Source organism: Tribolium castaneum, chromosome 2 (genome assembly GCF_031307605.1).
Source record: "Tribolium castaneum strain GA2 chromosome 2, icTriCast1.1, whole genome shotgun sequence".
Taxonomy (NCBI): domain Eukaryota; kingdom Metazoa; phylum Arthropoda; class Insecta; order Coleoptera; family Tenebrionidae; genus Tribolium; species Tribolium castaneum.
Genome location: NC_087395.1, coordinates 15,651,033 through 15,666,737, shown reverse-complemented (window position 1 = coordinate 15,666,737; position 15,705 = coordinate 15,651,033). Strand labels below are relative to the sequence as shown.

Sequence of the window (15,705 nt, the reverse complement as noted above, 5' to 3'; positions counted from 1 at the left end):
GCCGCAAGGCGCCAACATGACCCGGCAAAGTTTTGCAAAAACACGCAAAAACTTGATTATTTTTACCCAAAATCTATTGATAAGTGTTCTATTAACCGAGCGTATCAAATTTGGGGCCGTTTTAATTGGAAAAGTGCTAGTTTTGAGGTCGTTTGCCCAACAAGTGGTGAGTGTTACGTTGGCCGAACTGCGTGTCAGTGTTCCTACATTCGAGAGCGTTTTGTCAATTTTCAAATAATCCCATATTTCCCGAATTAATGAGTTTTCTGAGATAAAGTATGCTTTAACTTAGGATTGCAATGGATTTGCCGCAGCCGCCCCAAGGTAGGTGCCCCAACTTCGCGAAAACGCCGGTTTTCTTCCCTTGCAAATGCGAGACGATTGAGGTTATGTTTGTTGTTAGATACTGAATTAAGAAATATTATCGACAAACTCGCCCAATTTGTTGCTAGAAATGGGCCCGAGTTCGAACAGATGACCAAAAACAAGCAGAAAGGCAACCCCAAGTTCCAGTTTCTGTATGGAGGAGAGTATTACAATTACTATCAGTATAAAGTCACCACGGAGCAAGCAGGTATTTGATTGCGACTTTCGTGCAACTTGCGCCGCATTGTGATCGTTTTAGTGCTAAAGCAGCAGGGGATTTTGGAGAACAGTCCGAATAACTGGAACTCGCCATCCACGATGCACAATTCCGAGATTGAACAAATCTCAATGCAGCAAGACAGTTTGAGGGAGCAGATCAAGCAAAGTGAGCAGAATCTGTCGGCGCAGCATACGGTGTTGCTGCAACAGCAGCAGGCCCAGGCTGAGGCTGTGGTGGCCAAGTGTGAAGCCGCAGCTTTGCAGAAGGAGGCGGAAGCTTGTGATATAATTTTAGAGGACATTTACAATATTTTGCAACCCATTATTGAGAGTTGCACGAAGGACAGTATAAGCAACGGCAAGTCTTGGTTTCTGCAACATGCAAACAGCAAGGAGCAGGCTTATTGCATAGTCCACTGTTTACTAACAAAGTAAGTGCCGGTATTCTCAGAGGAAAGTTACTAAATAGGGGCTACCATTTTCTTATTGGAGCAAAAATTAAAAAAAAATATTTAGAAAACAACTTTTTATTAACGTAACACTAATCATAATCAGGCATAGTTTTAGAGAGCAAAGTAATAATCTCATATTATCAGAATTGAGCATTAAACAAAATTGCAATTTAGGCGCTAAATCTGTACCTCAATATTCAGGACTAACTTAAAATAAATAAAAATTCGTATTTAATAGCCAATGTCACAATTTTACCTAACATTAGCGTGTATTCTGTAACTTTTTTAACTGGCTGTTAAAATTCAACACTGGTTAAAATCGGAAATCTAAGAATTGCTATAACAATAATTAACTGCCTTTAAATTTTAACGGTTTCATTACAAAATACCCGCTATTATTTATTTCGTTATTATTTTTTATTTTGTTATGGATTTTTTTGTTGTAAATGGGTTAATTGTCTTCCGAAAAATCTTGAGCATTTTGGATATAAGGAAGATTTCTGTAAAAGTCTTGATATTCCTCTGGTGTCCAATTAAGCTCAGTCATCAAGTATTTTGCTTTACTGATGGATTTGCGCTGATTTCTAAGTTGGAGGAGTAATTGAGGCAAATTTAAAGACTTTCTTGGTTTTCTTCTTAATTTGACACATTTGAAAGTTTCTGTAGAATTTGTTTAAAAATATATAATTTCTGCTTTTCTTAACTGAAACCAAATAACTTCTGATAATTTAAGTTACCTTCCATCCTCAATTTTTTTCTTGTAACAAGGTGAAGTTACATTCAAATTCAAATAAATGTTCCAAAAGTCTAAAAAGCCTTTTAATTTCATTAAATACACATTAAGAGGAGGATTTTTGTAATTTCTAATAAAATTAGCCCAGTTGTTGTAAGTGAAAAAATTAAAATTATCTTCGAATAATACTTATTATTATTATTATTATTATTATTATTATTATTATTATTATTATCAAAAATTTAGCCTCGTCAAAATTTGTCGAAACCAAACTTTTTTCATTATTTTCCAACTTTTCGAGGTTATGTCTTTAGAACTGAGCTTTTCTAACGTAAAATGACCGGCGGAATCCAAACTTGCAAGAATCAAGTCGCTACGACTAACCGTTAGGAAAATATCGGCAAAAATTTAATCTCGTCACAATTTGTCGAAACCAAACTTTCTTCATTATTTTCCAACTTTTCATAGTTATTCCCCTAGAATTAAGTGTTTCTAACGTAAAATGACCGGCGGAATCCAGATTTGTAAGAATCAACTCGCTACGACTAACCGTTCGGAAAATATCGTCAAAAATTTAGCCTCGTCAAAATTTTTTGAAACCAAACTTTCTTGATTATTTTCCAACTTTTCATAGTTATTCCCTTAGAATTGAGTGTTTCTAACGTAAAATGACCGGCAGAATACAAATTTGCAAGAATCTAGTCGCTACGACTAACCGTTCGGAAAATATAGTCAAAAATGTAGCCTCGTCAAAATTTTTTGAAACCAAACTTTCTTCATTATTTTCCAACTTTTCATAGTTATTCCCTTAGAATTGAGTGTTTCTAACGTAAAATGACCGGCAGAATACAAATTTGCAAGAATCAAGTTGCTACGACTAACCGTTCGGAAAATATAGTCAAAAATTTAGCCTCGTCAAAATTTTTTGAAACCAAACTTTCTTCATTATTTTCCAACTTTTCATAATTATTCCCTTAGAATTGAGTGTTTCTAACGTAAAATGACCGGCAGAATACAAATTTGCAAGAATCAAGTCGCTACGACTAACCGTTCGGAAAATATAGTAAAAAATGTAGCCTCGTCAAAATTTTTTGAAACCAAACTTTCTTCATTATTTTCCAACTTTTCATAATTATTCCCTTAGAATTGAGTGTTTCTAACGTAAAATGACCGGCGGAATCCAAATTTGTAAGAATCAAGTCGCTACGACTAACCGTTCGGAAAATATCGGCAAAAATTTAGTCTCGTCAAAATTTTTTTTGTTTTATATCAAATATAAACTTTTAATCATTATTTATTTATTTTTATTTTATTATTTATTTACCTTATTTTTGAAAAGAAGAATACACTTGGGCTTTTGCTTTCAGGTACAGATATATAGAACAAATATGGGCTATAGATATGAATTTAATTATTTTTTAAGAAAATAACGATAATAAAAAATGTTTGTCTTGTGTTTATCTATTATGGCAACTGGTTCACTGTTTGAATTAAAGTGGATATAATCTTCATTTTCATAGTATTAGTTATTTGTTTGGTTCTTTTCTTTAGTTTTCTTTTTTTTTTCAATTATCTTCTTAAGTTTTCCAATAAAGTTATTTTATATGAAAACGAAATTATAATAGAGGCCGTAGCAGCTTTCTTACCCCTATTACATGTTATGACTGATGGGTTATGGCTCATATTCAAATTTCTTGACCAAAATAAACTTGATTAAAAAAATTAAACGTATATTCTATAAATTAAACATATAGTTACGGTATTTAGACATAATTTTTATCAATAAACTAAAATAATTTATGGCCTTAGGAAATTTTTGATAGTGAGGAAAAAACAAAGTCTAATATTGGGGACACATCGTGACGGATTGACGAAATAGACTCAATTAGACTTAGGGCAAGTTAATGCAATAGAATATAGTCGTTCGTAGTGTCTTTAAATTTAAATAAATTTGTTTTCGAAAACTGTTACTAGCCCATATTAAAGCACTAGCCCCCATTTAGTTACTTTCCTCTTTTATGTTAGTGCTTTATTAAAACTTGTTCGCTTGTAGAGTAATAGAAGCGTCCGTGTTTTCGCAAAAACTCCACGTCATTTATTTAGTCAACGACCTCTTGCACCACTGGTAAGTGCATTAATATTTTTTTGTGCCAATTTTTTTGTTGGTAACATTTTAAGCCTTCTTTTTAATATCTGAATCCTAGATTATAAATACTATTGTAAAACGTTTTCCATAGCAATGTGTTACCACTTTTTAAAAACACGCTTCCCATAGCAACGTGTTTTAAATTGAAATGCTCCAACAAAAACATTTTGAATACCACTAATACGAAAACGCTTAAAGTTTTCGGGTGTCTAGTTTGCGACTCGCATACGCTCGTTGCATAACGACAGCCCTGGAACTTTAAGCTTGTGTTTTCGCACTCGTATTATTAATAACTATTTTAGTGCGAGAAAAAACGCAAATGAGCTCAAGGAAGCTTTAGAATCTGTAGTGGTTCCAATGTTTTGCAACGCCCACATAAGCGCGACAGAAGACCAACGAGCAAAGTTAGAAAAATTACTAAAATTGTGGGAATCGAAAGCCAATTATTTGGACCCGAACACCGTCGAAAAAATGCGCCAACCGACCCAAAGTTATCAGCAGTATCAGTCTCAGCTGATGATGAAATACGCGTCGGAAATCGGATCTTTAGCACAACAGACGAAACAAACTTATGACAACTACCAGGCGCAACATCAAGCATTCGTGTGTCACGCCATGCAACAGATTGCCGATTTACAACAGCAGAAGCAGAACATCGAACAGCAGCCGCCGCCGCCGCCACAACAGCAGCCGCCCCCGATGCAGAACACGAACATAATTCCACTTGACCCCATCCAAGCGAGTCTTCAGCAAACCATCCAAAATCTCAGCCAGCAAAACAGCAGTCAGAATCAAGCGACCAATCCGAGTTTCCATCAGCCGCCCCCAAATCAACCGACGAATGATTTTCTTCCGATAAATCCCTCGATTCCGCCCCCGAATATCACGACGCATCCGCCGCCCCCGCTCGGCCAGTCCCCCAATTTACCCACGAATGGAATGGATAATCCGTTCTCGCAACCACCTCCCGGTTATTTCCCGCCTCCTGGTGTTTTCCCCGATTTTTCCAAACCGCCTCCCGGGTTCGCCCCGAATCCCGAACCCCCCGTCGTGGAGGAGCTGGTGCCGACGGCGCCCTACTACGACCTGCCGGCTGGACTCATGGTGCCGCTGATCAAGGTATGGGTTTTGTGCAGGTTTTTGTCATTTGGATGGGTTTGTGCGGAATATGACCAATGACTCAAAAATTATTCTCCATGATTTTATATTCAATGTGGGGCCAACTATTGAGGAAATGAAATGACGGTAACCGGTGGGGGTTTGAAAAAAAAAAACTCACAGTAAATTGAACAATTCGCTATGGGCGATAGTTTTTAGAATTTAGCCAGGAATACTATTTATTAAATTAAATGCAACTAGTTAAATTACCACAACTTTTTATTAACTGTTTTTTTATTTTTAAAAGCATGACACGATCTTTTGCCATCGTGTTTCTTAAAAATGTGACAATCTTCCACACTCAGCTGTAGTTATAGAAATAATGCAAATTATGGTACATAAGCAATTTTACCATTTTCAGAAGTTACATTTAACTGAAGCTGACATTAGTGGAAAAGTCGTCACCATTATTAACGATAATAACGTTACATATTTTTTGTTTTCTTTATTTTTCTTGTCAGTGTTATCTCTTCTTTCATAAATATTTTGCTTAAAGACGTTTATATATTCTTGGACTTCGACTAAACAATCGATGCCTGTATGTGAGAAGCTCAGAGTAATAGTAAATCCTGATGGCCTTTCATTGTTTAAAATTTTTTGGAAACATCTTTATTTTGTACCTACCTTTATGGTCTCTTCTTCTGTTATCGTTTGTAGCAAGACATTAAAAATAAATTTAAAACACAGTAATACAAATCTCAATAATAATTCCAATCACATATTCTACATCTCACTGGGAAATGGACAATAAAAGTAAAATGCACTTATCTTATTTTAAACACCTCATCGATTACGAACATCGCTTCTACAGCGTGCTCAAAAACTGGCGCACACCGACTCAATGGTGTGTGGTAGAGAACTGGTTACATATAAAGGTAAAAATAGTAAAAAAATTCTTTGTATTAAAGTTATTCATAAATAACTAATTTTAGGTAAATGATATGTGGCAACGTTGTCTAACAGTCATGATCGCAATAGAATTTGAGCAACAATAAAAATAAATTATTTTTGAAATAATTCCCAGTGTTGACACATCTACAAATTGTGATTTTTTTGATGAATTTTAATTTTTTTAAATTAAAAAAACTGCTAAAGTCTGATAGTAAATTTTAAAATAATTATTCATCGTTTTGTTACGGAACGATTACCTCGTATAAAACATAAAAATATAAAAAAAATATGAAAACTAAAGAAGTTAACACAATAAGTTTGTAGCTCCAGATTTTTTAAAATATACTTTAGGAATTTTTTCAACATTTTTCCCGTAATCTGCACTTGCTTCTCAATAACGTACCACGCCAGTTTTTGAGCACCTTGTATAAGCCGTTGCTTAATATAATTTTTTCTAAAAAGAACTGAAGACTAACCCCTTAGTCCAGATTGTTTCCTCCTTTTCATCCTGAGAAATCCATTTCAGTAGCACATACTAACCAAAGAATTTGAAAGTTTTATCGATTATTTTATTGATTTGTGATTTTATGCACACTAGCAAAGAACAAACAGATTAAAATTAAACGAGACACTAATGATTGTGTAAGGATATGGATAAAACGTCACCAATAAAAAATATAATCTCTGCTGAGTTGCCGCATTTTTAAGCTTATTTCTTGAGCAAATAATTTCAAGCGAAATGTTTAAATATTCGTAACTTCCTTATTGTAAAAGATAAACAATTAAAACAAAGCCACTTTTTAAGAAGAATTTAATAATATAGACGCCATCTTTTTCCAATTATTTGTTTAGTGATATTTAATAAGACAAAATAGTACAATCTTTTCAGAAAAAAACGAACAATGTTACTATACAGGGTGAGAAAAGAAACAAATACCATGAGATCGGAATGTTCTGAATTAGAGCACGCTGTATTTGAGGAAGCCAGAATTTAGCCGCTTATTTACGGCTACACTTTTGAGCTTATCTTATTTTATGCTGATTTTACACAGCATAAAATAATAAATAATGTAAAGTATATTTTCGACCTCATATTATTATGTATATATTATGTATTAGGTTTTTTAGTCGGCGCAAAAATAAACATTTGTAGTTGGTATTTTCAAAATTTCTAACGGATATAGAATACAGTTACTAATTCTTTCAGTACTGCGTGAAGTAAGTAAAAAAATATATTCCAAATCTTTTATAAATTTACCTCTGTTGGGAATTTCTAAGCAAATTATTCCTTATTGTTAACTGCATTAACAAAATTCTGATTAGATCTTTTTTCCGAGCTGTATTAACGTCACTTATGATTTCCTCACTAGTTGGCACCACATGTCGTATTGCTTCAGGAGGCCGTATTTAATATTACTAATGATTTTGTCATAAACATTTTTAAGTCTTGGTTTCAAAAAATATATTCGAATTAGTTGCGGTTTTGGATTAATGTTTGTCGTGCTTGAAAAGTGAGACATTTGACGTTGATGGATCCTCGAAGCTGTTGAAAGTGTAGTGCGAAACCGAGTGTCCACTTTGTTCGATGTCTCAGATGTACAAATTAATTAAAAACTAGATTTTGTGAGTGTTTCCGACCATGTAATAGTTTTTGACACACTTATTCTAGTTGGAAGATACATCATATAAACCGTTAGATCCTAAAGATATTAGGTTGCCACCACCAGCGCCCCCTAGCGATCGTCTCCTGGCCGCTGTGGAAGCCTTTTATTCACTACCCAGCCACGAACGGCCCCGAGACAGGTAAAACATTGACAATTAGGTCACATTATTGTCTCAATTGACATTCACAATACAAAAAATACTATACTTTATAACTAATTATGCTGACGTGTCGTTTCTCTTATAAACAATGTGCGTTGTAAAAACAGTGAAGGTTGGGAAAAGCTAGGTTTGTATGAATACTACAAGGCAAAGAACAATGCGAAACGGCAAAAGGAGGAGCAAATCGCCGCCGGCCTCCGCGAGAAGTCCAGAAGCCCAAGCCCCATAGTCCTGCCAATGGAGAAGGAGCCGTCGCCGCCCAAACGACGGTACACGAGCAAATCGCCCTCGCCGCAAAGGCGCCGCTCGAAGTCCCGGTCCAAGTCGCGCTCCAGGTCCAGGAGTCCGCGCACGCCGCGCAGGAGGCACTCGCGGAGCGGTGGCCGGAGGCGGAGGAGCGTCTCCAGATCGCCCTCCAGGTCGCCAGTCAGGCGCTCGCCATCCCCGCCGCCAACCCTAAGTTTCAGGTACAACTGGCATTTTCAAACGAAACGACCACTCACTTTACTTGCAGCAGTGCACCACCGAGTTTCGTGCGGAACGAGAAACAGGAAATCGACTCGACCAATAAGGGACACCAGATGTTGCGGAAAATGGGGTGGGGCGGGAGCGGCTTGGGGGCCAACGAGCAGGGCATCGACGCCCCCATCTCCGGGGGGGACGTGCGCGATCGGCAAGATCAGTTCAAAGGTGTAGGGTGTAATTTGAACGATCCGTATGAAAACTTTAGGAAAAATAAGGGGGCCGCGTTCATTACGCGAATGAAGGCGCGGGCCGAGGAGAGAGCCAATGAGAGTAAGTTACTTGACTACTAGGGTCTTTCATTATTTTGACTGCGTTTTCGTACCGTATTTTCCGTGTTAGAGCATCATTTTTTACTTTACTTTAATCAAACGTAATGTTCCGGTACCTCTTTGACTGTTATGTTGCGCAAGTGATTCTCACGTATTGTAAAGAAAGGTATGTAAATAATTGTAATGTACAAATCTACGTCGACTAAATAAAAATCCTATTTTTAATTAAGTCCACATTCATTGTATTATATGAGAATAAATTGTTCCAAACAATTTTGGTTTTACTGTATGAGTGAATAAAACAAACACCCATGTTTCGACAGTTTAATACAAGAACCACAGATTTGTGACCTACATAAAAATAAAAACCCAATATAAAGCGAATAAATCAAAGTTACGATTTTAATACCTTCATTAAGACTTAGCCTACTTATGCTAGATGATGGGGGGCTGCCGGCGACGCCACGGCCGCCGCTTGTGGACTCGGGGGCGTGGGCGTGTTAGTCGGGGCCCCCTCGTTGGGCGGCGCTGAATGCGTCATTTGCGGCTGTTGCATCGCCCACTGGCCCTGATCCGCTTGCAGCCTCTGATGCGCCTGCTGGCGGGCCCTAAACTCGGCCGCTTTCAACTGTTCTAAATGAAACTGTTGCCGTTCCGTGATCAACTGTTGCCTCTGATACTCCAAACCCTCGCGTTCGCGCTCCATCGTCGTCTCCAACTCCTCAAAGTGCCTCAACTTAATCTCCAACTTCTTCATTTGCGTTTCGACCAACAACGCAACCAGCGACTTGATCTTGCGCTCCTCAACCGCCGCCAGATGCTTGGCTTTGACGGCGGCGGCAGCCAGAGCCGCCGCCGCCGCGCTCTGCATCTCGCTGTCTTTCACAGTCCGTTCGGGCTTCCGCTCCGGTTCCTCCGGCTTTTCGGTCTTGACGGGTTCGCTTGGTGTTTCGCTCTTGACCGGCTTGTCCTCCTTCTCTTCTTTTTCCGGCTCGGGTTTCTTTTCTTCGCTTTTCTCTTCTTCTTTATTCTCGGGTTCTTTCTTGATTTTCTCTTCTTCTTCCTTCTCGGGTGCGGTTCCGGCGATTCCGGTCATGGCCAAGTTCGCAGCTGGGTCGTATTTGCCTTCGGTCGAGCTCGCTTCCACGTTTTTCAAATGCGCGTCCATCACGGCAGCTGGGACTTCGTCCTTGATGTTGGCGAATTCGATCATTGCTGACTTGGCGGCGGCCGCAGCCACGCGCGGGTCGACAATGGAGGCGAGGAACGCAACAGTTGACATGATGGGGTTTCCGGCTTTGCTGAACGGGATTGGCTGGTAGGCCAGAGGGCCTAAGGCGCCCCCAGCGTCTGGGTCTTCCAGATACGGGTCTTCAATCGGCAAACGCAGGAAGTGCAAAATGCACTCGTCTTGTGTCCTTGAGCCGACGTGTTCGCAAACTTTATTCCAATCGTCTTTATACATTTCTAAACCTTCCAATAGTAGAAGTGTCTCTTGTTCGGTCCAGTCTCGAGTCAAGGACGCTGCGCTTTTGTTTCTCAAGGCGGCCGGTTTCTTGGCATATTGGTCCAACTTCAGGCCGAAATTATTCATTTGTTCGCTGCCGTCCCCTTTTTTGATGTCCTGAGAGCGGTCTAGGTCTAGTAAGGTTTTTGCCGCGCTTGGTTGTTGGGTTTTTGGGGGGTTTACCGGTTGGAGGCCCGACGGTGTGTCTGATAGAATATGGAAATGGGACGTGGGTGGTGGTCCCATGGGTGTGGGTCTCGAGTCAGTGTCGACTTGATAGTTGATCAAACCCCATTGTTCGAGGAACGCATGGACGCGCATAATGGCACAAACATCGCCGGCTAGATTTCGACGGCAGGCCGTACTTGTGATATATTCAGTCGGGTTTAATCGGTACGTATCGATCATGAAGTTGCGGTAGGCGAGGTAAATTTCGGGCGTTTTCGATTTATTCCGCCCATTGAAAAACTCAGCAAGGGCTCGTTTTTCCACTTCGTGTATCGCGTTATAGTCAAACCATGCCGAATACGATGGTATGATAATATGGTGGGTTTGTTCAGTAACATTATCCTCCTGCCCATCATCCTGGGTATTACTATCACTGTTTTTACCATTTTGCGAATCTTCGCCTCGCTCTTCGTTTTCCTCAAGATCGGTGACTGAGCCACCCTTCAAGGGCTGCAATTCGTGGTCTTTCTTACTGTTCTGATTGGCCATCGACGAGTTAACCTCGACAATGTTCGGTTCGGGCGTCGGTTCCTCCATATCTTTCGTCAAATCTTCAGTTTCCATGTCCTCAGGTCTCTGCTTCTTGCCGATGGCGGGGCTTCGGCCACTTTTGCGCTTCCCGCCTTTGGACGGTGGCGAAGGCGAGCGTTTCCGCTTCTGTTTCTTCTTCGACCTGTCGTCGTTCGACGGGTTCATAACATCCTCGACGGACATCCGCAACGGATGAATCTTCTTCTGGCCCAATTCGTTCACTTCGTAGTCTTCTTCGGACATCCACTCGTTGTAATGGTCGGTTTCCAGCAACCAAGAACACGAGACTCGCCACGCTTCCGTCCTGGGACTCGGCACGTCGTTGCTTAAACCCTCGCCGGAAATGTCTAAATTGATCCAACCGTCGTACGAATTCGGGAAGTAGTACCAATGCATCATAACCATCTTGTCGCGTTTGAAGACCGGACGGCCGTATTCCTCCTCCACCGGGTCCACAGGGGGGTAGCAAATGTGCGTGGCCATTTCTTCAGTTTCCGCCACTTGAGCCATTTTGCGGCACACGATTTCGCGTAATTTGGCGGCGAGATTCTTGTCGATTTCGGGCCGGATGTAGACAGACGGAACGGTGTAGAAGCGGTTCTGGACCAAGACCTTCTCCATGCACTTCAACATCTCGAACACGCGCTCCAGCTTGCCCGTGCTCTGTTATCAAAAAACAAATAAAATGTTCCATTACCATCTAAGTTTTCAGAGCAATGAATTTGAAAAAATGATTTATTTGTGTAACGGTTAGCATAATAGAAACAAAAAAAATACAGGCAGATAGAGCATTAAATTCTAATTAGTTTGCTCAGGAACAAATAATTAATTAGTAAATGGGGCTCCGAGTCGTTTTACGTGTAGATCACTTTTTCGTAATTTTTGGCAAACTGGAAAAATTAAAACATCCAAAACTACGAATTATAAAACAAACGTGAGGACAGATACGGAATCCTCAGTCAATTTTACGTAAGAGAGGCATATTTTTGACCTATATTTTTGATTATTGTGACCTTGATTATTTTTTTATTGGCAGATAAGTAAATCAAAATTTTGATTAAGTTGTTTTATTCGATTTATATTCAGAATTTTGACCCGATTGTTACTAAATTTTGTGCAAGAATAGGTAATTAATTAGTAAAGAGGGCTACAAGTCGTTTTTAAAAGTAGATTTATTTTATTTGTTTTTATTTTTGGTAGACTGGAAAAATGGAAATCCGCCGTATATCGTCTAAAATATCTTCAAAACTACGAATCGTAGAACAAAAATGAGGAAAAATTTGGAATCCTCAGACAATTTTACGTTAGATGGTCATATTTTTGACCGATATTTTTGGTTATTGTGATCTTGATGATTTTTTTATTTGCAGAAAAGTAAATCAAAATTTTGACCAAGTTGTTTTGTTCGGATTATTTTCAGAATTTTCATTAGATTTTCACTAAATTTTGTGCAGGACTAGATAGTTGATTAGTAAAGAGGGCTACAAGTCATTTTTACGAGTAGTTTTAATTCTTTTTATTTTATTTTTTGTAGATTGGAAACATAGAAATCGACCGGATATCATCTAAAATATCTTCCAAACCACGAATCATAGAACAAAAATGAGGAGAGATTCGGAATCCTCAGACAATTTTAGATTAGATAGATTTTTTTTTATTTTTGGTAGCTTGTAAAAATGGAAATCGACCGTATATTGTCTAATATCTCCAAAACTACCAATCATAGAACAAAAATCAGGAGAGACTGGGAATCCTCAGACAATTTTACGTCAGCTAGACGTAATTTTTACCTGTATTTTTGGTTATTGTGATCTTGATGATTTTTTTATTGCCAGATAAGTAAATAAAAAATTTCACCAACTTGTTTTATTCAAATTATTTGCACAATTTTGAATCTATTGTTACTAAATTTTGCACAGGAATAGGTAATTAATTAGCAAAGAGGGTTACAAGTCGTTTTTACGACCAGATCTAGTATTTCTATTTTTTTATTTTTGGTAACTAAAAAAATGGAAATCACCATACATCAGTTAATATCTCCGAAACTACGAATCGTAAAACAAAAATCAGAACAGATTTATCAGAACAGACATATTTATGACCTATATTTTTGGTTATTGCGATCTTAGTATTTTTTTATTGACAGATAAGTAAATTAAAATTTTAACCAAGTTATTTTATCCGGATTAATTGCACAATTTTGACTGGATTGTTACAAAATTTTCCTCAAAAACAGATAATTCATTAGTAAAGAGGGCTACAAGTCGTTGTTACGAATAGATCTATTTCTACTTTTTTAAATTTTTGCTAACTAGAAAAATGGAAATCATCTAATATCTCCAAAACTACAAATCGTAGAAGAAAAATGAGGACAGATTTGGAATCCTTCGACAATTTTACGTTAGACAGACATATTTATGACCGATATTTTTGGTCATAAGATGATCAATTAGCAAAATAGGGTTACAAATTTAGCTGAGTTTCAAACCAAAATTTGTAGGTTCCACCGTACAGAAAAAGAAATAATTATGGAAAATACTATTTTACGCCAAAGTTTTAAGACAGGATACTCACTTTGCCTGTTGGTATCTCAAACCGGCGCCAATTGTGCTCGCTCTTGAACTTGTACGCCGCCAACAGCATGTGGCACAAGGCGCCCCCGGGCTTAAAATCCATAAAATACCGCACCGGGATGCGGATCATGGGCGGCTTTTGCACATTTTTGCCCAAAAAGTCCTCCTGGAATTGCATCAATTGCAAAACCAACATGGAGAGACTCTTATTAGTGACAGGTTCGGCTTGAAAATACTGAAACAACCACAATGATGGGGGCACTCACAGCGCTCAGAACCTCACCTTTTTGCCATTCTTCTGCAGCCACTGCCTCACAAGCTCGAGGGCCGCGAGGGTTTCCGGCGATTCGAAGTATTTCACGTTAGGACCGCCGTCCTTTTTGGGGCCGTAGCCCATCATTTTGCCCACAGAAGAATAATTCCCGACTTACGAAACTACCGTATTACTGAGACTTAACTAAATTGTACATTACTTTGGTAAACTTTACAGAAATATACAAATAAATAGCGTAAATTTAGCGAAATAAACCGACGCTTGAATATCACAATAATGTCAATTGTCAAAATGCGAAGTATGGGCAACCAGTAATACGTTATCCGGGGCGGGAAATTTGAATTTCGAGCGTGAGCGTGTTTGCAACACGTGCCCACGCTTCACGGGCCGATGCACGTTCACTGTCATGGACTGGAAACGTTCACATGTAGGGAAATAACAGATCAAAACAACTTATGTAAGCCGAAACGTGTGAAATGAGCGGTCGTGAATTTTCCTGGCGTTACCTAACAGCTCACGTGAAACGTGACCGCAGCTGAGGCATTTCCGAAAAAAATCGGGTCTTCGCGTTGTCTGAAGCTCGACGGGCTTATGCTGGGCCTCAAACGGGGGCGAAACTGCCAGTTTTGGGGCTCGGGTACCTCGCCCCCGTGGCCAAAAGTTTCGCTCTGATAGGTGTAATAGGTAGGGATCACGTGGGTCTCCACGTTACTTTGAACGTGATCTCTGGTTTGGCTCATGTGCAAACAAACAAACAATCCCCGCGTTACGTTCCGGTGCACGAATGAGCTCGCAGCAGTGGCGTGCACTGAAATTTTTTGGCAAGGAAAAAAAAACAGTTACAAAAACTTACCTCTTTGTGATCTAATTCAATTCTCCTCCCTTTTTCCTAATTCCGTTATCACGACATGTTTATACACAATATTGAAGTAATGAAGCACCAAAAATGAGAACATACTAGCTTACTAGCATAGGATATACAAACCAAATTTTTGCTTCTATTAACGTCACTTGGGTAAAAGTTACAAATTAACAAAGCTGACGCCTATACTAGGTATTCGGTTCAGAAAAAAGCTTAAAAATAAAAACGAGCGCTTAGAGTATTATTATTAGACCGCCTCGTCTCTAGATTGTTTTAAATTATAATTAAAACTTACGTAACTGTGAATAGTTCATTCATGGATGGAGAAAGCGCAGAAACGTTGAGAAGCCATTTTTTTTTATAAGCTAACATCAGAAAAAAATCATATTTATAGTTTTACAGAATAGTTTTGCTGAAATTGGTAAATGATTTTATAATTAATATAGTTTATAATATTTTTTTTACATTAGCTTTATTTTTTTTTATTATATTTTACCATTCCCCTATCTGGCGTTAACTTTCTTGTGTGTCCTGTGTTGACTGATATTTAAGTTCGCGACTTTATTAGAAAAATTTTCCTAGTTTTTAGGTCTAGCTCAACTAAAAAAAAAAAACACTAAAAAAGCCTAAATTCCTTGTCAAAATACCTTTCATTTGAGGTATTTCGAATTGTGAAGGTGTTGTTTTTAATTTTTTAATACAAAAGAGGTAGGTGCTACAAATTTCGAAAGGACACTAACAGGTGTCCCCTGTAAATAAAAATTGACCTGTTTTCGGATTTACTAGTTTTTTTGTTTGTTTTCTAACATCCAGGGTGATTCGTTAAAAAAACAATCAGTTAAAAAAAGGATCATTTTTTATCACTTTTCATAATATTTTTTCTTCATGAAATAGAGCATCTTGTTTGAAATATTGTCAGTAGAGTTCAGTTCTAACAGAGATTTTTCTTTTACAAAAAAATCAAGCGTTTAGAAGTTATTTCACCCCAAAATAAAATGTTTTCAAAAATTGGATCACAAAAATTATTTATTATTTATTATAATACAGAGCCGGCTCTACGGACCGTGAAATATATGGACGGAGAGGCAAAAAGGATCCACAAAAAAAAAACTTTAGGTGGTCAATAAGAAAAGGGCTAAAAATTTAA

At 38.3% G+C, this 15,705-nt stretch overlaps 2 protein-coding genes across 6 annotated transcripts; one reads left to right on the top strand and one right to left on the bottom strand.

Moving 5' to 3' along the window:
* The first annotated feature begins 10 nt into the window (after positions 1-10).
* LOC100142080 (calcium homeostasis endoplasmic reticulum protein) lies at positions 11-8,856 on the top strand. Of its 5 annotated transcripts, none has more exons than XM_064355204.1 (9): positions 11-166; positions 293-324; positions 453-574; positions 626-1,016; positions 3,824-3,895; positions 4,219-5,035; positions 7,635-7,768; positions 7,897-8,256; positions 8,307-8,856. In XM_064355204.1, the coding sequence occupies exons 1-9, from the start codon at positions 17-19 to the stop codon at positions 8,602-8,604; spliced, it is 2,376 nt and encodes a 791-aa protein (XP_064211274.1). In that variant the 5' UTR covers positions 11-16; the 3' UTR covers positions 8,605-8,856. The 5 variants fall into 5 exon arrangements, with proteins under 5 accessions (XP_064211274.1, XP_064211273.1, XP_015838688.1 ...); XM_064355203.1 differs by having other exon boundaries at positions 8,304-8,856; XM_015983202.2 differs by lacking the exon at positions 293-324 and having other exon boundaries at positions 60-166; positions 8,304-8,856.
* A 37-nt stretch (positions 8,857-8,893) lies between these two features.
* On the bottom strand, positions 8,894-14,536 carry mor (moira). Its single transcript, XM_001812282.4, has 3 exons — positions 13,706-14,536; positions 13,424-13,657; positions 8,894-11,512 (listed from the first exon to the last, which is right to left on the bottom strand). Exons 1-3 carry the CDS (start codon positions 13,820-13,822, stop codon positions 9,014-9,016), a joined length of 2,850 nt encoding a protein of 949 aa, XP_001812334.1. The 5' UTR covers positions 13,823-14,536; the 3' UTR covers positions 8,894-9,013.
* Positions 14,537-15,705: the final 1,169 nt, after the last annotated feature.

Coding starts and splice junctions, on each gene's coding strand:
- LOC100142080 (XM_064355203.1), top strand. CDS start 17: ATGACCCGGCAAAGTTTTGCAAAAACACGCAAAAACTTGATTATTTTT. Junction 575..625: donor AGTCACCACGGAGCAAGCAG/GTATTTGATTGC, acceptor TGATCGTTTTAG/TGCTAAAGCAGCAGGGGATT. Junction 5,036..7,634: donor TCATGGTGCCGCTGATCAAG/GTATGGGTTTTG, acceptor CACTTATTCTAG/TTGGAAGATACATCATATAA.
- mor (XM_001812282.4), bottom strand. CDS start 13,822: ATGATGGGCTACGGCCCCAAAAAGGACGGCGGTCCTAACGTGAAATAC. Junction 13,658..13,705: donor TGCAGAAGAATGGCAAAAAG/GTGAGGTTCTGA, acceptor TGGTTGTTTCAG/TATTTTCAAGCCGAACCTGT. Junction 11,513..13,423: donor TTGAGATACCAACAGGCAAA/GTGAGTATCCTG, acceptor TTTTGATAACAG/AGCACGGGCAAGCTGGAGCG.